At 38.9% G+C, this 24895-nt stretch overlaps 1 protein-coding gene across 1 annotated transcript in view; it reads right to left on the bottom strand.

Moving 5' to 3' along the window:
- Positions 1 to 24492, bottom strand: part of LOC139708629 (electroneutral sodium bicarbonate exchanger 1-like) — a gene marked incomplete at its 3' end in the record, with an annotated part of 88219 nt that extends 63727 nt beyond the window's left edge. Inside the window, exon 1 of the mRNA XM_071620569.1 lies at positions 23508 to 24492. Coding sequence (XP_071476670.1) covers positions 23508 to 23579 — 72 coding nt within the window. The remainder of the gene's footprint in view (positions 1 to 23507) is intronic.
- Between the last annotated feature and the right edge of the window lie 403 nt (positions 24493 to 24895).

Below are 24895 nucleotides of genomic sequence, written 5' to 3'. Positions count from 1 at the left end.
GTCTGCCCTTATCAGACCCCTTTGAAAATCACCAAAGACACGGACACAAATTGGAGTATCATATAGGCCTAAATAATCCTACATATAAGTTATGCCAAGACACTGGCTTCTCCTGTCAGAATTTGGAGATGATACTGTGTCTACAGTCCCACTAGTGAGATACAATGTATAGTTGTGTCTGTCTTTTACACATGAGCCTGGCCATGGGGGTACACACATGAACTACTTAAATCAAATTAACAAAGTTTATACCTCTTACACAACTATGCAGATTTATGCATACTACATGTACATTGTAGACTATATGGGAGTGGTAGCGTGTGTTTACAAGCTTCCTCAGAGGAGAGTATCAGCTCATCCAGTTGCCATTGAAAATTAGCTCTACATCAACGCACATCCCGAAAGTGAAAAGCAATCAGGGTATTTTACTTCCTTTTACTACAGGATGATGGCATGTTACGCGAAGATACTCACAAGCACACACACACACTCACACACACAGAACAGATCTAAATGCCTGGTATTTAGGGCAGACACAATATCAATATCACTCATGCTGAACTTCTATGGCTTTTAAAGGACAAGTTCACCTTCATAGACATGTGGGTTGAGTGAATGCAGCAATATTAGTGGAACACATCAATGACAGTTTGAGGAAAATCGGACAGTCCGTTCAAAAGTTATGCATTTTTTAAGTTTCTGCTCAGTCACGGCTGGATGAGAAGACTACTATAGCTTGTGATGTCATATGAGTACAACTATATAAAGAAAGTATAAAGAAAATTAAAGATATTCTCACTTTTCTCACATAATAAAAGAACAATCGACTTCTCTCTTTCAGAAGTCAGGGGGAATAATATTACCCCTAACATAAGTCAGTAACAAGTCGAGGAAATGTGCACTTTATTCAAAAAGTCAAGTTTTGTGAAATTCTCTTTTTATTTTCCTTATATCGTTGTACGCATGTGACATCATACACTGTAGTAGTCTTCTCCTCCAGCAGTGATTGCACAGATATTTTAAAAATTCATAACTTTTGAACGGATGGTAGGATTTTCCCCAAACTTTCACTGATGTGTTCTACTAACATTGTTGCCTTCACTCAATCCACATGTTCATGAAGGTGAACTTGTCCTTTAAGGGCTTTTTACACTTCCCGTACCAACGGTGGGGCTAAGGGGGGGTCTTAGCCCCACCATTGGTACCAGACTTTCCTTAGCCCACTTTCTGTTTCCCACTCGTTTTTGCCAAAGTGGGCTAGCCCCACCGATAGTCCCTTACTATCTGGCCTTGCAAAATAGCAGGGTTAGCACCGCAATTAAGGTGCTAACCCCGCAATTGCAGTGCCAAGCAAACGAGTGTAAACAGAACACAAAAATAATCCGGGGCTAAGCGACGGAGACGAAGTCCGACCCCACTGACCAATCAGAAACAAAATAATCAAGTGCTACCGGTGCGTGCGTGTATGTGTACAGTGCACAGCGTAATCATGAATATGCATGTGGTTTGGAAAGTACCAGACTATATACGAGTGTAAAAAGGTCAATTTTCTCCTTAGCCCCGGACAAGAGCTTAGTACGGGACTTATTGGCGAGTGTAAAAAGCTGAAAGAATTGGTACGGGACTAACGATAGTCCTGGGTCAGAGAAAGTACGGGGTTAAGAAACACAAGTGTAAAAAGGGCTTTAGTGAATCAGGGGCAGAAACACAAGTGTAAAAAGGGCTTTAGTGAATCAGGGGCAGAAACACATATTTGTGTTCAGGCCTCTGCCAATTTGCCCCCCACCCCCATTTCTTGGAGGGTTTTTAGCCCACAAAAAGTCTATCAGTCACCCTACTCGTAGAAATCCTACTCTTTAATTCTATATGAAACCTCATAACATGTTCTGTGATCTTCAAGCTACTAATGAGAGATAGAAAGAGACTACCATTGGCTTGATACACAGAGCACTGAAATTTGCCTTTTTTTTTTTTTTGTTCAAGTGCAATCAAGCCCCAGTCTCATATCTTCATCAATAGATCAACTACTGCAAAAATGATATATTCGCGGCATGAAGTCTTCGCAAATTGGAGTCAAAAGCCTTTTTTCGCAGCATGAAATTTCTGCAAAATGCCGTTGGTATTCAGTGCACATAGTGTAGACAAGAACTTTTAAATGCATTTTAATTTTGTGAATCTTGTCTCTTACGAAATTCACAAAATTGAAATGCATATAAATGCACATTCCTTGTTTTACAGTAATCATTATTATCACATGCTATTGAGCCAGATGAAAGTTGTGAGGACATCAGCTCACTCAATTGCTCATTCAAAGCAACTATTTTGCAAAAATTTGTGAAACTTCACAATTTTGTAACTTTCTTTAATTTTTATTTGATTTTGTTCAAATTTTCATTCTTGTGCTTGTAAAATTGTATTGTTTCTTTTTAGACAAACCTTTAACTTGTTCAGAATTCTGTTACAGTATAACTACAACACCAAATTTTTAATACTTGGTAATCTGAAATGTTAGTGAGCTATTTAGTGCTCATTCAACAGACACCTCCTCACAAGAGTCACTGTTGCCTTGCGATTGTGACTTTTTCTTTTTTATACCAAAATACCTGATAGAACTTTTTATCTGTTCTCTGCTTGTTTAGTTTATAATCTAATGATCTTATAATCTTGTAAAGTTTATAATCTAACGATACTTTAAAACAAACCACACATTTCTTACAGGCTCTGCTTCTGATTTAACTGACTGAGGATGATCTCTTCACTCATGAGTGTGGAATGCCATTCATTTGGCATTTTCTCTTCAAAGAGCAAACTCCTTCTTTTCAACTCATGACATATAAAGGGTCTTGTTTTTCAAACATAATCAAAAGCAGGAAAACCATACCAATGTCTCTGTACAGTCAGTACTTGGTTTTTCTGTGAACTGAGCAGAAGACTGCACTATGCAAGAGATCGGAATATTACATTTTTACAAAAATTACCAAGGAAGGACTAAGAGTCTTGAGGAGAGTCTAAAACACTGATCAAAGACAATGCAAAATTGAAGAAGAGTGTTGGAATGAGTACGGATTGGTCACCGGGGAGATGGGCCAATTAATAAGATGCTGATACCTGTCACAGGATCCATACATTATTGTCATGTCTGTAAGTTCACATGGGACTGTTACATTGTGTATAGTAAAAACAATACTGTATACTCAGAATATTTTGAGAGGTTTTTATTTTCACAAATTTTGCAAGTCAGGTGCTTATAGTTGTGAATTTAAAGACTTTATATGCTTCCCATACCTTTTGGAATGCCACATGAGAAAAAGCTTTTGAATGAAAATGTTGTATGTTAATGCAACAGATTAGGCATAATTTTAATGAAAAAAAATATTTGTTCTTACATATGCATGTAGTATTATCTCACTAGACAAGAGCTGTATCGTGCATGTACAGATCAATAGCAGTTACACTGATATTGGTCATATAGTGTACAATGAAAAGGTATGAAAGTTAAAAAATTTTTTTTAATTTTCATGAAACACTGACATCAGAAATAACTACTAAACCAAATTAGAGTAATTGTTGCCGTCATCACCTCTCATCTGTCCTGGGGTCATATGAACAATTTTGAGTACTGGCTTCAAGTCACATACCCTTTGCATACTGTACTTGTCCATGCAAAGTTATCAAAAATCAAAATGACACAAAAGAGGCTAAGGAAAAGACTATGCACAGGTTGGCATGGCAGTCACCGTCTGTATGTAAATTTCACACAGCTGAGGTCCATAAATCATACAGGCAATTTGATTTTGTGTTGTATACTTAAATTGGAACTGCTGGTATACAAATAGCCATTAAGAAGTGTTAATCTTCATGACCATTTAACAGCTAGTAGCTGCAGTTTCAGCCGCTACTTCTTAACAATCTCTGAATTCCTACTTATCAACCATATGATAAATAATGCATAAAAGCATTGCATAAAATTCGTCACAGGGTTTTAAAGAAGATGAAAATGTAAAAAGTTTACACGTGACATACTATAGACAATGGATGATGAGTTATCACGATAGCTCACTTGAGCCTTTGGCTAAGGTGAGTTAAAAATGCTAACTATGAAAGCCTTTATTTTTTTCATGTCAGCAGATTTCACACATTATGTAGGCCTATATATTATACGTATGGGCCGTGACGCGAGAAAAGGGCCCTTAGGGCATTATATACCGAAAATGAGTTTTCACCTTCATATTGCAGAAGAAACTCTGACGTATTTGGATATGCAAACCTTTGTCTGAAATTCTATTCCTAAATGCTTTAATTACGACATTCAAAACAGCATGTTTTGTCCAAAATCCTGTCACTTTTTTATGCGTCTATGCATTTCCGCGTAGTTAGCTAGTTGATCTTTTTTGCGCGTATTGCTTTGTTAAACTTCCGCGCCGTTTTCTGGCGTTTGCGCACAGCGGCGCTAAGGGCCCTTTTCTCGCGTCACGGCCCATATATATATTTTTTTTTTTTTTTTTTTTTTTTCCCATTCTACTATTGCACAAACATGCTTCAATCATTCTAATGGGATCATATACACTAGCAGGGGCGGATCCAGGAATTTCGTAAAGGGAAGGCGCCTTTATAGAATTAAAGGGAATGCATGCCCCTCATTTTTTTTTCTTTTCATTTCTTTTGTTTTAACAAAAAATAAAGGGGGGCGCACCGGGTGCGCCCCCCTGTGGATCCACCACTGACTAGACTTGAAAGTGTAATGTGGTTGGTACATTCAAATTATGTGTATAGTTAATCATTCCAACACCTAAATGTATTTTCCATGTGACAAATATATTTCATCTCGGAGTCTGGACAGGCCCCAACTGAGCATTAACATTCTCTGCTACAAAAAGCATTAAATGAGAGGCACATCTAGAGAATGATGTAACAGACTGCAAAATACTTGATAATGTCTTTCTTACTCTGAACAGACATGGCATTTCAGTGCTCAGTGGAAATGGGAAGACATGTAGCAGCATGGGGATTCATGGGTGGCCTACTGTGTATTCCATAAATTTAGTGAGTCCATTTTTTTTTTTTTTTTGCGAATCTGGACTTCCTGACAATTTCGCGAATGGTTAAATTTGCAAATCTGGATTACAGTACTGAAAGGAGAAATGTACGCATGCACGTCACATTCATGTCGAGTTATTATTTTTGCATATTTTTAAACTTGCGGATAGCACCCAACTCATGAATTTGTGAAAGTAAAAACCTCACGAAATATTCAGCATAAATTAAAAAATTTGTGATTTTGATAATGCCCTTCTTGATCAAAACGGACATGGCATTACAGTGCACACTGGAAACAGGGTTTCTGGAAACAGTAGCATGGGGATTCATGGGTGGCATACAGTAGTTGTAATTCATTCGCTGCCCACTGGGGTACATGTACATTTGAAACCCACTGATAGCGCCAAGCAGTGATTCATGTACGCTTTAAAATATATGCCCATATTGGTAACGGTTGATTCCAGTCGAGATTCATCAGTTGTATTTGTACTTACACAGACATTAGTGCTATAAAGATATTTAACACAGTTCGTTAAGGAGATTCTTGAACATATCCAAGCTGGGTCAGCCTTCTCACTTCATGGTATCCTCATGCTATACCAGGTAAATTACATGTAACTCTCCAAGCACTGACTTTGAGAAAGGCCTCTACATGTATGTATGTCTTAACTGGAATCATGCCCGTCTTTCATAAGACTCTGGGTCTGTGAAAACACTTTGACTCACTTGCTCGAAGTTCATTGAAAGTAATGTTTCTCATTAGCGATGACATTTGGCTCCCCGGTCCAGGTGAAACGATTTAAACTCCTCAAGTACATCTTGTACATTGCATCGCTGTCCAACTATGTGCAACATCCTGGAGGCCTACATGCCATGAAGGGCCCACAATGGGTTGATGCAATCCTTTTGGGTTTAAAGACTCAACAGACAATTGATCCACACAAGAACCATCAAAATGAAGAAAACAAGGAACAGACTAGTGAATAGTGTACAAATAATGTTTATGAATGCAATGGACAGAATATTTCACATGGTGAAAAATAAAATGATCCATCCAAAGAAGGGCAGTCGAGTTGAATGGATCAATAATTTCATCTTTCCCCGAATGAAATAATCTGTCCATTGCCTATGTAAGAAAAAAAAAAATGTATCATTATCTTCCTATACTATAATACTCGAAGTTGTTGTTGTTGTCGCGGCCTTATGTATTTCCTGTTTTATTTCGGCGTTGCTGGTTTCTCTATCTCCTCCCGAGCCGTCGGCTCCGGGCAGTTGCGACCGGTGCCGTCGGCCGCAGGAGAGTATCCTACATCGAATGGCGCGGGTTTCGTCCCCTCTCCGCCTCCGTGTCGACGTCGAGGACGAAAAAGAAAAATTAATTAGCTACATGCATAATGCATTTTTGTGCGTGACGAAAGAGCCGAGCGTTTCAATATTCACGGAACCTGCGCTGGCCTCCTGCTTTCTCGATCTTCCATCTTTTAGTTTGCAGAGACACTGGGGGATACTAAAGATGGTGCAGCGAAATCTCTGACATCTTCCGGCGGGCGTTTTTTTTAAAGACGGCACAGATTGGGGCATGGCGCGTGTTAAACCTATGGGAAAAACGTTGGGTTAGGGTTTTTGGTTAGGGTTAGGGTTAGGGTTGGGGTTAGGATTAGGGTTAGGGTTAGGGTTAGGGTTTGATGGTTATGGTTAGGATTAGGATTAGGGTTAGGTTTAGGGATAGGGTCCCCGATAAATTTTTAGTTTCCCCAATCTGTGCCGTCTAAAAAAAACACGCTTCCGGCGGACGCGCACGCACACACACAATGTACCTCGCAGAACTCTATACACACTCTACACTGTGTGCATATAGTTCTGTGATGTACCTTTGCCTCCGCCTGTTACGTGTACTGAATGTATTGACGATGGTTACACGAATCTGTGTGTGCGTGATTATGGACTACAAGGGCATTTACGCACAGTTCGCCATTATTGGCGTCCCCAAATGAAAACAACGAACGTTGGTTATGTAATTGTATTTTGCACAACTGCAGAATACTATATGCAGCTCAGGTACGTCATTTAGTTTGCTCGCCGTTTGCTCTCAAGTCCGATGTCATTGTACGCAGACTGTTTAGGACGCGGCTAAATATATTTGCCGATCGTACCCTTACATATCAGATTACACGCGCAGCTGTGTCCATTCGTTTACTGCAGAGCTGCTGTAATCATACATATTCATAAGATGAGCGGACGTAGAGGAAAACCTCGCTTTGCCGACCGCCTATTTTTAAAATTGCAAGTGGAAATAGAATGTGTGGTTCTATGGTCTATCAAACCAAGTTTTGGTGACAAAAAAAAAAGAGGGAGCAAATGAAGACGAATGCAGTGATGTATATATTCTTCTTTCTTCCATAACATGGGAAAAATATTAAAGAAAAAAAATACGAGGTCGTGAGAACCTACTCACACGGGTGCCTATTAAACCTGATGACTATGATCTCCCCCTCCCCAAATAATAACAATGATGATGATGATAATAATAATAATAATAATAATGATAAGGATAATGATAATAATGATATAATGATAATAATAGGAGCAATAATTGTAGGCCTAATATTAATTATGATAATGTACAATCTGAAGCAGATGTAGTTCTATATTAATATGGTATATCAAGCCAAGTTTTGGTGATTAAAAACAAAAAGGAGGGAGCAAAATTATGAAGATATATTTTATTTTTCTCTCATAACGTGGGGAAAAGAAACATGAAAAAAAAACCACAAAACAAACCGAGGCCTTTGAGACCAGCCGTGGATTCCCGCGGGTGCCCGCGTGGATGCAAGAGCAGGGGGTAATCTTCCCGTTTCGACGGGAACAACCTGTGGGCAGAACTTTCGGGGAATCTCATTTGCGTTTTTGGTAATTTTTCCCTGAATGTTTTTGTTTTTTGCCCTGCGGAGGTGGAAGGTGTGTGTGCGTGAGGGGGGGGGGGGATGGGTGAGGGGCAACAAGACAACTGTTGGACTTCAACGGGTGCAAATAACCCCTCGAAACTCAAGTTCTATAATAAAAGCAAGTAGTGGCAGGAATGATCCCTACCAATGGACCGGATCGCCTGGCATATACTACAAAAATGTATTATAAAATTTCTGGGAAGGGTGGTCATTTAGAAGACGGCACAATTAACGAAAGAATGAGAAGACTTTTCTTTTTATTTCTTCAATAAAAATGTGCAAAATCGTATTATGAGAAAAAAAATTAAACCCCTCAGACCCGTGGATTTCCACGGGTGCTGCTAGTTTTAATATAACACCTCAGAATAGATTCTTATTTAGAAACAAAAGAGAATGTGCGGGATCTTAGATCAAGAGGGTGCTGAGCACTATACACTTTATGAAACAGGGCCCCCGGAAGATCAAAATGCAACTGGCCGCCAATTCAGTCTCAGCCCTAAAGTAACCACCCCTGGATCTGCTATAAACAACCCTGAAAATTTATTCACTAAAATATTTACTCAGAGCACTTTGGGTCCTTCAGAAGAAACTTTTTTATAAGATATTTGGAGGTTCTGGAGTCCCTTGGGTGTTGGGTGCCTTTTTGTACAAATAAGTATATTCTATCGTCCTTGAGATAATGCCTGCCAAGTTTGGTGACAAATTTGACCATATTTCCACAGCAAAAGGTTAAACTTCAGGGATGGGGAGGTATTTTGTTTCTAATGGGCATTACCACCCCCCCCCCCCCCATACAATGATCTTTAAACAATGAGATACTGTAAAACATGATATATTCGCGGCATGAAAATTTTGCGAATTGCAGGCGATGGCCTTTCTTGCAGCATGAAATTTTTGCGAATTGCAACTGGTATCCAATGCATATTGTGTAGGCAAGAATTTTCGCATGCATGTTAATTTTGTGAATGTCGGCACTCGCGAAATTCAAGAAATCAAAATGCACATGAACATTACTCGTTTTACAGTAGTGTTAACTTTGCTCCAAAATTGCTCCAAGCAAGCAGTCTTAGACTCCGTTTACAATGTGAGGCTCGGCCGTGGCCGAACCAGCCTTCATTTCAGTGTAAACGCGCAAAAGGCCAAATGCGGGGCCAAAATTGGCCGCGCATTTGGCCACGCTCTGGAGATTGTCTCGACCGCTGCTCAGCCACGGCCGAGCCCGGCCTTTTCTCAGTGTAAACACAAACTGGGCCAAATGCGCGGCAAACCCTCTGCTCGTACTTTTTCATTATTCAGGATATTAACCACCTCAACGTCGAAAACTAGTATAGTTTAAGGTAGTTTTGTCCAGCAAAGGATTTTTCCTCCGGCAAAGACCTTTGCCCGAACAGCGACTTCGTCGCCACGGAATCCAGTAGGCAAAGGGTCTGAAAACCAGACTATACCAAATTGCGTTTGTTTACAAGCAGAGAGCCACTAAGACAAAATATTGAAAGGTTTGAATTAAAAGCGTGGCAGAGCCCGGCAGTGTAAACGGACAAAATTGCGGGGCTCAGCCCCGCAATTGAGGCTGGGCTCGGCCGCAGCTCGGCCCAGCCCTGCACTGTAAATGGGGTCTTATAGAATTTACGTCAAAATGAAGATTAGGGGCAAACACATGTAATGGTGGACTGACATTACCAATGAAAATTTGTGGTTTTTTTTTCAACTGAATAGCCTGATATGGACCTAGAAAAAATAACAGCCCTTAAATTCTGTTGAACATTGTGTTTTATACCAAATGTTTCTAGATGTAGTAGTGAATGTAATAGGTGGACTGAACGAAATGCTACAAAATGTGGAACTGCCATGAACAAACTTGAAACTACAGTCACCAGTCTTCCTACTGATGGTACTGACTTGAATAGCTTATCACTTCTGGTTTAAGAGAAGATTGGGCACATTTGTGCAAATTATTAGATGCTATCACTCTACCTGCCAAATTTCGTGACAATCCATAATGGGGTTTTCAAGAAGAACCTCAAAAGTGAAAAGTTTAAGGACAATCACTGATGAATGATTGAATGATGGCAAGAGCTCACTTGAGTTTTTGCTCAGGTAAGCTTGAAATAAAAGGGAAGAAAGAATGTAAACATGGTTTTATCCATTCCTTCACTACAGCTTGATCTGGGAGGGAAAAGAAGGAGAACCTACAATTTGATTTGAACATAGATACTTTCCAATAAGGCACATCTATGTTTGCAATATAGATTATCTATCCTAAAAAGGATGTAGCAGAAGAAAAAGTTTGTGATAATTGTGCAATTTTATAGCAACTAGCACCAATTTCAAGCTAACCCTAATGAATAAAATATAAGTATTTCAGAGACAAGAGAGGTACATTGTATGTACAAGACTGGAAGGACATCTAACAACACAGTGTCTCAAAGATTGCAGTGTTTGGATGGCAGCAATGATAAAATCCATTCAGTCTTGTTCAAGAAATTTTATTCTCTAATCCTTTTGTACAAACTACTCAGTCCAATAAATATCATAGAGATTTTGGCACGTGCAGCCATGAATAATAAATCACCATAATAAAAAGTGGCAAACAGCAGCACCTAAGGTGATGCGCGTAAATTACTCTGCCAGCATTTCACAGCTAAGTTGAACTTCAAATCAGTCATTGTCAGCGTTTCTGGACAGTTTAACCTTTTCACTGCCACATTTTGTAAAGTAATTATCCATGTACACGAAAGAATGCAATTAGTATTCAGAACATACTTCATACACACACATACAGAGCATTTGTACGTGTGTTGGAGCAGGTAAAATAGTTTTCAGATTTTTGTTCCCATATCATGATTTCTTGAACATTAAAAAAAAAAAGACAATAAAATAAGCAGAATGGAAATGAAGTCTCAGATTACAATAAATACTGTAGGAAAAAAACAATAACTGTAGGCTGAGTGAATGAAAAATCAGTGACATTTGGTTTGTCTTCTTTTTGTTCATCTGAAAGAAAATTTATGAGATGGAAACTCTATTTCTTGTTACTGTATATCATATGGTTTCCTTCTAACATTCATCAAGTAAAATCATTGAATCTAATCATGTTGTGATTGCTGAGTTCAATTGTTGGAAAAGCATAGTTTTGCTAATTACACAATCAATAAGGAGCACACAAAAGAGTAGAATAAAGATCAATAGCGCAGTTACAAATGTAGAATAGATTCCATCTTGCCTTATTATCCTGAAATCATATGCCTTGACATGACTGTCAAGAACTGCAATGTCAACACATTGTAAGAGTGACTTGTGAGATGCTTGGGGGTTTAATTATATTTGACAGCCTAGGCTCACATGGTTAATTGATATTTCTGGCACATCACCTTTGCATGGTTATTAACCACCCCTGGGAAAGATGCATACCAGGCATACATGCACCTCATGAAGCACATAACAACTATATCATAGAGAGAGACATAACAAATAGAGCAAAAACAGTGCTAGGTACATTGAAAGAAATTGCAGCTCGTACAATGCCTCAATTTTCTCCCTGCCCCTACTAAAGGTCAACATTACATCACCTCTGCAGAAGAAGTTTATCTAATAATAATGTTGTCTCAATGTTTAGTATGAGAGTGAGTATCACACTGGCTCAGTGACTAGATGGCGACTAATGGTGGCAACCTGGTTGTGACTTGAGCCTTGCTGGTCACAGAGACATCTCCTGGTCCTGGAGACTAGCCTGGTCTCCTGGTAGTCACAAGAGAATCGAACATGTAAAATTTTTGGGGAGACTTTTTCCAGTCTCTAACTCATCTTGGAGACGTCTCTGCAGCATCTCCTTAGTTGTGGGTGAGTTGCGGAGACTAATTTTGTCAGTGACATCTCCGCAACCTTGCAGAGACTCAGGGTGACCTACTGGCAATGATGTGGAGACGTTGCAGAGACATCTCCAAGACTGAGAAGACATCTTGGAGATGAGATTCAGCGGCAATGTCCCTGCAATTTGTGTGTGAATAGGTTGTCACCTTGTGTGGAGATGTCTAGGACATCACCAAGGAGTAGCCTTCTTGATGAGAACACAAGCCATTTCTTAATCTTAAGAGTTGCGACTGATTAGTTGTGGTTGTTACAGTGATGTCTGCGTCAGTGAGATAGGCCCCGTAATGGTAGTTGTTCAGTTAATTCATTATTGGCACATTCATATCCTTCAAAGTAACTTATACGTAGTAACTGCATCACTCTATCACCTGAAACCTGTTTCACAGAGAGTTGTGTGCAAGTGCAGACAGTCATTTGTAACTTGCAGAAGTCGCACTTAGTTTATGTGCAACTGATTTTAAGCAAATTGTATGCAGATGAGATAAATATTACTCTGTCAGTCAGGCATCCCGGTGTTACTGTGAATAGGAGATCAAGGAGATGTGCCAGAGCAGAAAGAACTGCACCAGCCGGAGTGTTTTTTTTTTTCTTCAGCACTGTAGTTGTAATGTGTGCTGCCAGCTAGAGTATTACCCCTTTTATACCGGGCGTTAACTCACTTCAGGTGCAGACCCTGAAGCGAGCTAACTCTTAGTATAAAAGGTCGAAAAATAGTTAGCCCGAGCTAAAGTTAGTCCGCTCTAGGGGGGTGGATCAGGTCAGCTTCAGGTCCGAGCTAACTTAAAGGACAAGTTCACCTTCATAAACATAAGGATTGAGAAAATGCAACAATATTAGTAGAACACATCAGTGAAAGTTTGAGGAAAATTGGACAATCGATGCAAAAGTTATGAATTTTTTAAATTTTTGTGTTGGAACCGCTGGATGAGGAGACTACTACAGCTTGTGAGTCATATGCGTACAACAGTATAAAGAAAATATAAAAGAAAATTCAACATATTTTCACTTTTTTCGCATAATAAAAGAGCAATTGACTTGCCTCTTTCTAAAGGCAGGGGGAATAATATTACCCATAACATTTATCGGTAACGAGTCAGGGGAATGTGTACTTTTTTCAAAAGATGGAATTTTGTGAAATTCTCTTTATATTTTCCTTATATTGTTGTACGCATGTGACATCTAAGTTATTCATACACTGCAGTAGTCTTCTCATCCAGCGGGTACTGCAAAAAAACTTCAAAAATTCATAACTTTTAAACGGATTGTCTGATTTTCCTCAAACTTTCAATGATGTGTTCTACTAATATTGCTACATTCTCTCAATCCCTATGTTTATGAAGGTGAACTTGTCCTTTCAGTATAAAAGGTACGCGAGTTTAGCTCGGGCTAAATTCACTGACCCGTGACCGGAAATTGTGTACAGTGCTTCTGGGTTGCCAATATGTACGTTTACTGCTGTACTGTTGCACCGGCACGCTGTGTATTACACATCGCATGCATTGATGAATTTAGTATTTTACGCTGTCACTGCTCGCTGTCAATGAACTCTTTGAACTAGCAAACGACATGATTAAATCCTGAGAACAAAAAAATAGACCGGCCCAATACGTACACCATATATTATATATATGCCGATGACTGGTTGAATTTCGCGAGTAACGTTTAACAACGGAACTGAATTCGTACTCGTAAGAAAGCATGAAAACTGTCATTGAATTTTCGCGCTCATGGGAAGAACAGCAGGCTGATGGAGGGGGGGAGGGGGGGGGGGGGCGATAGGTCTGGTCTCGCACGTAACCTTGGGTGGTCGAGAATGGCAGTACAAAATGACTTAGCCTGAGCTAGGGTTAGCTCGCTTCAGAAGCGAGCTAACAGTCTTTCCCAGTATAAAAGGGGTATCGTATATGATACAATCCATGCAGATTCAAGTCTTCCATGATCAAAATATCTGCCTACTACAAAGCTGTTGGTTGTTCTACGCACACATTTACAAGGACGATTAAGCCTTTTTTCATCAGTTTTCTACTGCTCCAGAGCCACAAAAAAAAGTAAACATGCATAAAAGAAATTGGATCGCGATGGTTCAGACTGGTTGAGTGCTAGTAGTTTACTGCTGCCTCATATGATTGTCAAGCGTGCTCACACTCACCCAAAATATTTTCCAGTCTAAAATACTTTATATGCAGCTGAGTTTCCAAAGTCCAGTAGAAGCTGAATATAAATTTGTGATTTGACACTTCATACACATTTCACTAATTGCTTCAATTGTAGTTCTGCTCTGCACACAAGCAGTTGGTATGGTCAAGGAGGTATAATGGCAGCGCAGTCCCACCTAGCCATGCGAAAATACACTGTCTATAGCGCCGTAGTTGTGTAGGTGGCACTGTGCTGCTGTGTATGTAGCATACCGTCCGCTTGTGTGCAGCACACAGGGCTTCAGTTCAAGGGATCAAGTTATAAATTCCAAATTACTAAGTGTCAAAACGGCAAATATCTCTTAACAGACCTCTGGAACTCAATAAAAGTAGTTTAAAATGTAGGTTGTGCAATACCTCGCAGAAGTTTGTATATGTTTGAAAATCATTACGAGGCTTTATACAATGGGTTCAAGAATGAAGCCAATTAAAAGCGCTGAAATGAGTCACACATGTGCTGTTGACTTTCTTACTAACATGCACAGCCGCCTAAAACGTGTGCAACAAAAAAGCAAAAAGAACGGCGTGTTATCCTATGCGACATTACAGAGAAAGCAGACCTGCTTGGTCACTAATGTAACAATGCCTACACTAGCAGTGCGCACTCAATCAGTTGTTACAAGCACATCGCGTGCTACTATATGCACTCTCAATCTCGTATAAACAACTTTTAGTTCGGGCCACTATGGCCTACCAGCCTACCGTGCCACCAGTGAGCTGTCGAGTGGATTCTAGTGACTTCACATACAGACTGTATACTGTACACCTCTGCTGAAATGCTCACAGCAAAAGCATGTAGAATCTACAATGTGTATACTGCTTGAATTGTATGCAGTTTATAAACATAAAACATCAAACTTTAACCTGTCCCATCATACTACCCAGTGTATCAGTACTGCTGAAATGCAAAGATTTTAGCCTACGTGAAAAAACCAATTGAACTGACTTGAAGAAAGGCTATGAAGCAGTTCCTGTGCAATCATGTAACATGAGCTGCTTTTTTCGATGGTGAAAGAAAGAAAAAAATTGAACAACAAAATACTGGATCTGGGTTTGTGAAATCCTGTCTCCAATCACATATGACTTCCTTGCTTAAACTCACTGAGACAGCTGTAAACAAATGAGTAGAGGTCTTAACCACTCATAAGAAAATGCTTCATCATTGTTTTTTAAAACACAATCATAGAGACTAGAAGACAGACGTAGCCATATGTTCTTGTTGAGTGATGGGGCATTGTGCTACAAACAGTAAGATCCTACAAGAGAGTCTCATAATGATGTTGATTGATATGGCTCTGCCTTGTGTTCCTCTTACTTCCACTAATTCAATGTGACAAGCCTTACATGTATCTGCAACTGCGTTTCAAATAAACAAACAACTATCAAAGAAATTGAATACAAACAACTATCAAAGAAATCTGCAAAGCCATTCGATGTTACAAAAGCCAACAGATCAGCGAAAATGTTAGCAAAGCTACCTGGTAGTATCTTGTTGAGAGAGATACAACCAATAGATACTGGTATTTCAAAGATGGAAACCTCACAACAGCAATCTTTGTCAGTATTTTATTTGTGTGTGTGTGTGTGTGTGTGTGCATGACTTTAGAACTCCTTGCCTGCTTTGACTGAGGTTCAGTAAAATTTCACATTTTCTCACAACCTCCCCCCCCCCCACACACAACCCATATCATCCTGTGTTCTCTATCAAACATCCAAAAAAAAAAAAAAGGTTGTTAAATTTCATTGCAGAGTAATTGCTCTTCCATACAAATCAAAATAAATTGTTCCCTCACCCTTTGATGTTCAACCTGTAACAATTCCATTGCTACATATTTCATGGCTCGATCTTTGTGAGCCTACAATACACTACAGTATCTGCGTTTGCTTAATTGTAGCCACACTATTGCTACATTTGATGTGTAGGATAATATTCACGATGGAAATTCATGACTGCAGCAAGCTATGGGTTAATCTAGCCATCCCGGACACACTGTCCACTTTGATTTCCTTGGCTGACGGCATCATCCAAATGCATTACTTCTATGCATATACAATGTGCATAAAGCTACGTTCTGCCCATGGGATACAAACACTTTGTACACTTTGTACATAAACATATGGTGTGTGGGCTAGAGAGTTTGCTCTCAGACCAATGTATGCTTGGCTTCACTGATCTCACAGCAATATCTTTATGGAGTATGAATATTTTTATAAACAATTTTAGTATCACTAAATCTGCCTATTAAAGTTCAAACACTCAGCACAAGATCAAGAACAATTTGCTGCTGTCTTCAATTTCCAGCTATTACACAATCAAAACATAAGACTTCTGAGGAATGTTGTATAGTCCACTCTGTACTTCATGCATAAGACCACAATCAATATGTCACACAACATCCTACAACGTTGCAAGATGGAAGTGCACAGTATATTTTTTCTTTGCTGTCTAAAATTGTCAATGCATAAAGAGTTGTCTTGCGCAGTAGAGGAGAGTACTAATCCTTTTGGCTGGTTTGGTTTTGGAGTATTATTGCTGTTGTAAAATATAGCAATTGCCTTCTTTTGTGCAAAGACAAACAAGTACTATGTATGCAAATATTTTATCTTTCCAGTGAGAACTGTAAAACTGAGCTGCAGTATGATCCATAATTCACAATTCACTATACAGTATAATTAATCATCTACAGACAAAACGTTGCAGTTATGAGAATATGAGGCATGTACTACTGCAGCAAGAAAAACTAAAGAGAACACTAAAATTGAGGAGGTACGAAACAGAAAACAAGTGTCTGATATGTCACTACTTAAAGCAATTGTTCTGTAAGTAATGACTAAATTGTGATTGCCACATAAAAACAATGAGGATCGGTAGCAGGTGTGTGATGGTAATATTAGCATTCTCTGATGGTAGCGAACGAGTGCTAGGTCCAATCCGGTCAGTAAAGGCATTCAATACTAAGTTAATCTCTGCTAGATCTCTGGTTTTGCAGTGTCATTGAGTGAGTATAGCAGGTAGACAACCAAGTAAAGAGGGATTATATGTCCTATGGTATCTATAAACCAATATTTACTGTCTTGCATCATATATCAATTAATTTAGCACTTGTAACTCCGGCTGCATTGATCACCTCTCCCATGTTTGAAACACCTTTCAATATATACTATCAAAATGCCTTTGCAAAGGCCTTTCGCATAGCATTTCTTGAAATGTTACATTCATCATCTCTAAAGCAGGTTGAGAGGGTGGCCTTGTCACTGTGCAGCTCCACTGCAGCGTTTGACCCCAGGAGCACAAGTCATGCAGGGCGAAAAACTGTAAAACAAGGAATGTTCATGTGCATTTTAATTTCACAAATTTCACAAGTGCTAAGATTCGCGAAATCACAATGCACGTGAAAGTTCTTGTCTACATATATTGATTGAATGCCAGCGGCAAATTGTGAAAATTTCATGCTGCGAAAAAGGCCGTCGGCTCCAAGTTGCGAATATATCATGTTTTACAGTACACATTTGTTAATGTGTGCAGGCGCAAAGACAGAAATGGGCAGAAGATAAAGTTGGTGTAAGTAGGTCTGAGCCATAAATGCTTTTCAAAAACCACTTTGCATTATATCATCATCTCTACAGAACTGCTTTTTTGGCTCAAATGCATTATAGATTACACTCTTTTTTTTTGGCATTTCAGAAACTAAGGCATTACTAACCCCATAATCAAAACAGCTTTGCCTTTATTGTCTGCCTAATATCTCCCTGAAAGTAATTTTGAAACCCTAATTACAGGGCAGAAGTGAGTTGGGTTCTAAGTCCTCTCTTATTGACAAACAAAATACAAGGTTCAGATCCCCCTCACCCCCCCCCCCCCCCCCCCCCCCCGTTGCTACAAAGTATAAGTATAAAATAAAATGACTTACCATTACCAGAGGGAAGATCAAGGACCTCCTTGAATTTCATTCTAGTTTTCTCTGATTACTTCAAGGTACCTTCCATAATAGCCAAAATGAAAAACAAACATACAAACAAACAAACAAACACACAAAAACCATAACAAAAATATCTTGCCTCTCATGCCGATATTGCATTGTGAAGGTGTAAACCACCCAAATTGTTGAGAAAAGAGATAACATCATGTTTGAAAAAAAAAAGAAAATAAACTCTTCTGCCTCCTCTACTTCCATTCAGTCATCTCTAGCATCAACACAAAACTCAACTATACCAATCCTACACAGGGCCCTGTTTTATGAAGAGATAAAATTGATTATATACTTGATTTCAATTGTAAGTCTACAGCAGCCTGTGTGGTAAGGAAATTTAAAATTGATTTTACCTTTTGTTAAAACGGGGCCCTGTTTTCATTTTTTTTTTCTGGGATTTACTTTTATCTATCTTGTAGCTTACCACACATAAAAATCTGGGTTGGGGGAGGGGGTTAAAGTTAAAGGCGCATAGTCCCGGTAGTGTAGACGGCACTGTTGATGATACTACTGATTACCGTTAGCATTGATATGAAGATTGCCGAAGTTGAGCTGTCATCAAGAGTAAAGCGTGTAGGTGTTGCTAGGTAACATTGCCTTCATTGTCTTCTCTGCGTATCACACAATCTGTAGTGATGCCAGGAAGCGTGGTTATGTGCTTCTTAGTATGACATCACAAAAGAAGTTTGCTAAAGCTGCCATCCCCCTTAGCCGCATCATGAGCCGAACTGTGATCGGACCACTGACTACAGTGGATCGAACTTTTTTGGACTCGAGGAAATGGGCCAAAGCGTAAGCGCTAAAGAGGAGTCGTTAGCGTACGTCTCTATAGGAAACTTGCACCGTGCGCCTGTGTATGCATTTGACTAAACCACCGGGACCATGTGCCTTTAAGAGAAACATATACACAGTAGTGTTGATGTATTTGGTTTTCTTTGAAGATCTATTATCTATCTTACTTGAGTTTCTGTGACATCTCTTTGGAAGAACTGTGAAACTACCCTCCAAACCACCACTAGTTGATATAGCTGGAAAACTATGTAAGGCATGCTAAATTCTCTAAACCAGTTGAAACTCACACCCAAATAGTCTCCTGCTGTATATGTAAGTGCAAAAGACAACAAATTTAAGCAAAGTCAATTTTAAATCCTAAATGGCTAGAAAAATATCAATTTTTTCTTTATTTTTGTAAAGAAAATGCCTGATGCGATCATCTTTGAATACCAGACACACAGCAAATACGTTTCCTTCATGCATTCTTTTATGCCATCAGACAGCTACAATGTACATATTTTGTTTGTACAGGCACATAATAACATCATTAACACGAGTTTATGACCCTTTTCAAACTTGCTATACATAAGGCAATCAGTGATGATACTAGCAGCCTGAGACAAACCCGGCTATTCACGTTAGGCATACTCGTCTGTGCTGCAATAAATACTAGTAACAGATATCAGCAACGACTGGCTTTTACAATTGTACTTGCTGTTTGTCTCCGTCTCCTAAATCAAGTAAATTGAAACTCCTTGCGATATCTGCATCCATTCCCATTAAGTGTACATGAATGACCTCTCTGCAAACTGGCTCTCACTATCAGAATGTGACTGCAAATAAAAATTGATCTTTGTGAGAGCAAGGAGTTATGCTGGTAACTCCTTGGTGAGAGGCTACTCTAGAGGTTTCAGTTTTTTTCAAATCAACCAAATTGCCCAATATCAAATAAAAGGACTAGTGTGTGTGAAGCACTGATTAGAGAAAAGGAAGTAATACTTCAGACAAGATCCATAAGGGATGGACTATCAAAACACTGCTAGAAAATAAAAATATTGATTAAAAGTATATTGAATAAAAAAGTCAAAATAAATTTTTATGACTTACTCCTGAATTAACAGAGTTGCTGATAGAGCACAAGACACAACTACTGATCGTATGGTGCTGAGAGTACTACTAAGTGTACATGTAGCTACAATCACTTCTATGAACACTTAAAGAACAAGTTCATTTTCAGGTACATGTGGATTGAGCGAATGCAACAATATTAGTAGAACACATCAGTGAAAGTTTGAGGAAAATCCGACAATCCGTTCAAAAGTTAATTTTTTAAGTATCTACGCAATTACTGCTGGATGAGAAGACTATTACAGTGTGTGATGTCACATGCGTACAACGATATGATGAAAATAAAAAAAGAATTTCATAAAATTGTACTTTTTGAATAAAGTGCACATTTCTTGGACTTGTTACTTATGCATATTAAGGATAATATTATTCCCCTTGCCTTCTGAAAGAGAGAAGTCGAGTGTTCTTTTCTTATGCGAGAAAAGTGAAAATAAGGTGAATTTTCTTTATACTTTCTTTATACCGTTCGTTGTAATCATGTGACATCACAAGCTACAGTAGTCTTCTCATCCAGCCATGACTGAGCAGAAACTTTAAAAATTCATAACTTTTGAACGGATTGTCCAATTTTCCTCAAACTCTCACTAATGTGTTCTACTAATATTGCTGCATTCACTCAACCCACATGTCTATGAAGGTGAACTTGTCATTTAAACAGATAATTTTGCAGAGACTGACAAGAAAAAAAAAATGCTGGCATGATGCCAGGCTCAGTGAAAAGTCCTTGAATAGTACTGTTTGTTGGCTAAAATGGGTTTTAACTTTAACAGAAGTGATTCTTTTGATACTGTTTTTATACCATACAAATACTTATTGAAATTATTTCTGAAACTCCAGAAAATTGAACGGGTTTGGCAATTTGTCATGAGCTGAATCAATTAACTGTTTTATAGATACCATAAAAAAAAATGTCATTTCTGGGCTTTGTGTCGGTTTTGAGCTGATTCTGACAAAAGCCGTGCAGGTGCATATGAAAACTGGAACTTCAATCTCCGTGCATATTCTGTTTGTTAAGTCTACAAAAATTAATTCATTATTTGATGAGCCCACTGGTACATATAAAATGTACATAAACTACAAAAATTATGCTAGACTGTTGGTAAACTTTGCAACAAAAAAAAATCACACTGCACAGCCTGATTACACCCTTTGGTCACCAGATTTGGTGTCTGTACTCAGCACAAGATACTGGTAGATATTTGGGATGTGATACCCTGAAGCTCTCATGGCTGCCTTCTATCCTACACCTCATCTGATAATCAGACATATATCTCAGCCAACCACAGTTCCCATCTATTTCTGGGTATAGGCCAAGCCATAGGGAGGCAAGCTAGACGTCATCTCGCTTGTCTGGGGGCCTGAAGACGACTGGAGCATTTCGTCTGGGGGATTGGGGTCATGCCTATGCTCTAAACCAACACTGCTGCATGACAACCTCTGATAGGGACACCATTCCTTTCCTTTGAAAGACAGAAAATGGTAATGACATACAGTACACAGCACACCGAAAACAAACAGGTAATTATCATCTCAGCATGAGAAATCTCAGCATCTCAACAGTCCAAATATGATTTGGGAAAACTGCCTCAAACAAAAATGCAGAACTTGCCTCTGGTTTTAAAATAAGAAAACAACAACAACAACAAAGGAGTTCATCATCAAATGCATTTGACATGTTACTCGAGTATTACCTGGAAAACTGCTTAAGAATCATAACTTAGACCACTGATATCCCTTTATTCAATCTAACACCAACAAAACACACAAAATATTACTTTCTTACTATGTTTAGGGAGCTATGATTTGATGTATTGCCACAATAGTTTTCTATTGCCACTGTAACACCATGTATCCTAACAATCCTGGATCTTTAAAATGCCAACATTTTTAACAGCAATATATAACATACAAAGTCTGATCTTGTCTAAATCTTACTCTCACACATACACACATGCACAGTGTACACACAACATTTAATATTTTCCCATAGCATCAAAACTGAGCAAAGCTCTGTTAATCTCAGTAGTTTAGAGAAACTATATGCCACCATGAATGATTTATTTACAGATAAATTCTGCATAAAAATGGGGGAGGGGGAATGATAATCTATAGGCCTCACCTGCCTATCTCACCTGCTCCACTCCAACTACTTCTTAACACTACCTCAGCCCCCCCCCAAAAAAAAAGCAAACAAACACACCACAATCAACATACAGATCAACAGCATTTAACATGATGAATGATAAAAAAAAATGCTCATAATTGCTGTAAGCTATTGTAACAGAGGCTATATCCATATATGTTAACAAATTTGTGCTAGGTCATTGGAGGAAGACAATATAAGAGCGATGAAGAAGGGGGAATTCAATTGAGTGAGGAACTCTGCATCACTTAGATTCCCCAGTTCTTCCATCAAAGGACGCGATGCATGCTAAAAACAGAAAAGAAAGCAGAATACCGTCAACCAATATTTGCAGCACTGCTTGAATCATTCATTTCCCCTCCAACAAGTGCACAGTCTACAGAGTCAGCCTGAATGCGGCAGCACATTCAATCAGCTACATGAAACACACTGACCATGAAATACTGTGGTGCACATCTACGAAATTCACTGAAACTTCAATGAAGCCCTCTGAATTCATGCAAATGTTTCCAATTGTGTGGCCATTTGACTACATGTATGTCTACTGGGATAACGATAGCATGTGTACAAGTTATGTTGCTAGCAAGTAATGAGTATTGCCCTTGTGTCCTGTCATTAGTGAAACTACCTGTAATTCCATTAGCTAGCAGCAGGATATGGCAGCAAGTCATCTGTCATCACATGTTGATGTGGAAGACTTTGATTTTGCTCCCCCCTCTCCCCTTCTCTTACTTTTTTTTTCTCTCTTTTCCCTCTTTCTCTCTGGGTGTTTAAACAGGTCTGACATAAACACAAATAGCATATATATCTAAACACAATTCAGAAATCACTGTCTTTGTTACTTTGCAATCAGTAGCTGAATATTTGCTAACTTCCTTACTTGTCAAAATTCACATACACTACTCACAAGACTCTTTCATTCTGGCTCCCTTTCTCCAAATGGTATCTCTGGAATTCTCCATGTTTCTATAATTACTTTTGACATATCTTATGCAGAGACATTTAAAGGTATGGTATAGTTTTGGTTGAGATGGGGCTTCAGGTTTCCAACTTTTTTCTTTTTATATGATGAGATACCTCTCATGAATATGAAATAGCATGCAATTTTATGAGGGAGTTGAAGTATATTTGATGAAAATTGTTTTTGAAATGGCTGATATATCTAAAACAAAGTGATCCTAATAAAAGGTAAGGCCCACCTTTTATTAGGATTGCTTTTTTAGAATTTAGTTTTTTGATATCTCAGCCAATATAAACCCAATTTTCATCGAATAACTTTGAAATTCTCTTAGAATTGTATGCTCTGTGGTGTTTCATAAGTGGTTTCTTGATATCTCGCAAAATAAAAAGAAATTAAAAGCTCAATCCTCATCTCAACCAGTAGTATGTGGATGAACTCAGCTACAGAAAGTAAGATTTGCATGCATTCTAAATCCCAACTTACCTTCTCTGGATCAGAGTCTACCATCAGACTGTTCTCCATAATTTTTTGTTTGGCTCCTCCTTTCCCAGACATGATTGAGGGCAAAATGTGAATCCTTTCTGAATGAAGAAATGTACTTCACTGGTAAAAAATTGGAGGACTTTTCACTGTTTTGTACACTGAATATCCTCTACATTCAAAACAAGTGCAAGAAGTACAAACATCCCCTTAAGGTAATACGGCAAAATGTCGGCATGAAAACGCATGCACAATTAATCACAACATGGATGAGACAACCAAGTTTGTGATGTTTGTATGGAAGTGGTCACAATTGTCCAACTACTGCGAATGACAAGGCCACAGGCGAGTCTTAAAAACTCAAACTGTTGGTCCAGTTTAACGCTGCATGTAACTCTCCCACATCAAGCTCTTCTCATGACTTTTCTCCCTCTTTGGTGCATCAATTGCAGCACTGAGAAACGACTGCTATGAATGGCAGTGGATGGTGTTACATTGAAGCAAATGACAACTCTGCACACTGAACACTGAACGAACTGGGGGCTGCAAAGTTCCTGTCAATGGAGTAACAACATTGCCATAATCAGAATTTCTCCTCAACAAGACTGTCTCGATGATGGCATATCCATCTCTGAAAAGGAGAAGATAGTGTGAGTTGGTCACTAGTTTATAAAAAGAACATCTTCAACCTACAGCAAAATCCTCCAAACGCAAGACAGAGAACATCAAAAATGATTTATCTCACAGTTTACAGCTTTGTGTATCAATGCCATTGTTTGCATGACATTGGTCGCTATCAACAAGTCAAATAGGTGAGAAAGACCGGTTGTGTTGATATGGTACACAGTGTGCCAAATAGGAGAGATGCAGGCGCAGACTATCAACAGACTTGAGATGAGTGTGTAGAAGGTAGAGGAGAGAGATGGAGAATGATGAAACTTGAATCTGCATCCATGTCTAACGACGGCCCTCTACACCAGGCTACGGATTCATTACGACACGACGTGCATCTATGTGCATGAGCAGCAGGACTACCTTTACCCTGCCAGCAATGTTGGAGGTATAGTCTGCCTATCCAGCCCCCTGCATTCTCTCACAAATGTCAAGTTTCACACACACACACACACACACACACACATAAACACACACACAAACACACACAATATAATTTGTACCAGTGAATCCTTTACTCTATGCAATGTATCAGATAGGAATCTGAGATATTGGAAAAGCAGTCACTACAACCATTGCAACTGTTTGTGTATCTTATCAATATTACGACTTAACAAAACTTTGAGGATGTTGCACAAGAATTTTAGCATGTGGCAGCGACATGCTAAAACCCCTCGTGGACCACCCTGCTTAATAGATCAATTTAAAAGCATGATGTG

This window comes from Diadema antillarum, unplaced genomic scaffold, assembly GCF_040938485.1.
Source record: "Diadema antillarum isolate AM-2024a unplaced genomic scaffold, OU_Dant_1.0 seq00001357_RagTag, whole genome shotgun sequence".
In the NCBI taxonomy this organism is placed as follows: domain Eukaryota; kingdom Metazoa; phylum Echinodermata; class Echinoidea; order Diadematoida; family Diadematidae; genus Diadema; species Diadema antillarum.
This window is presented reverse-complemented; position numbering and strand designations above follow the sequence as displayed.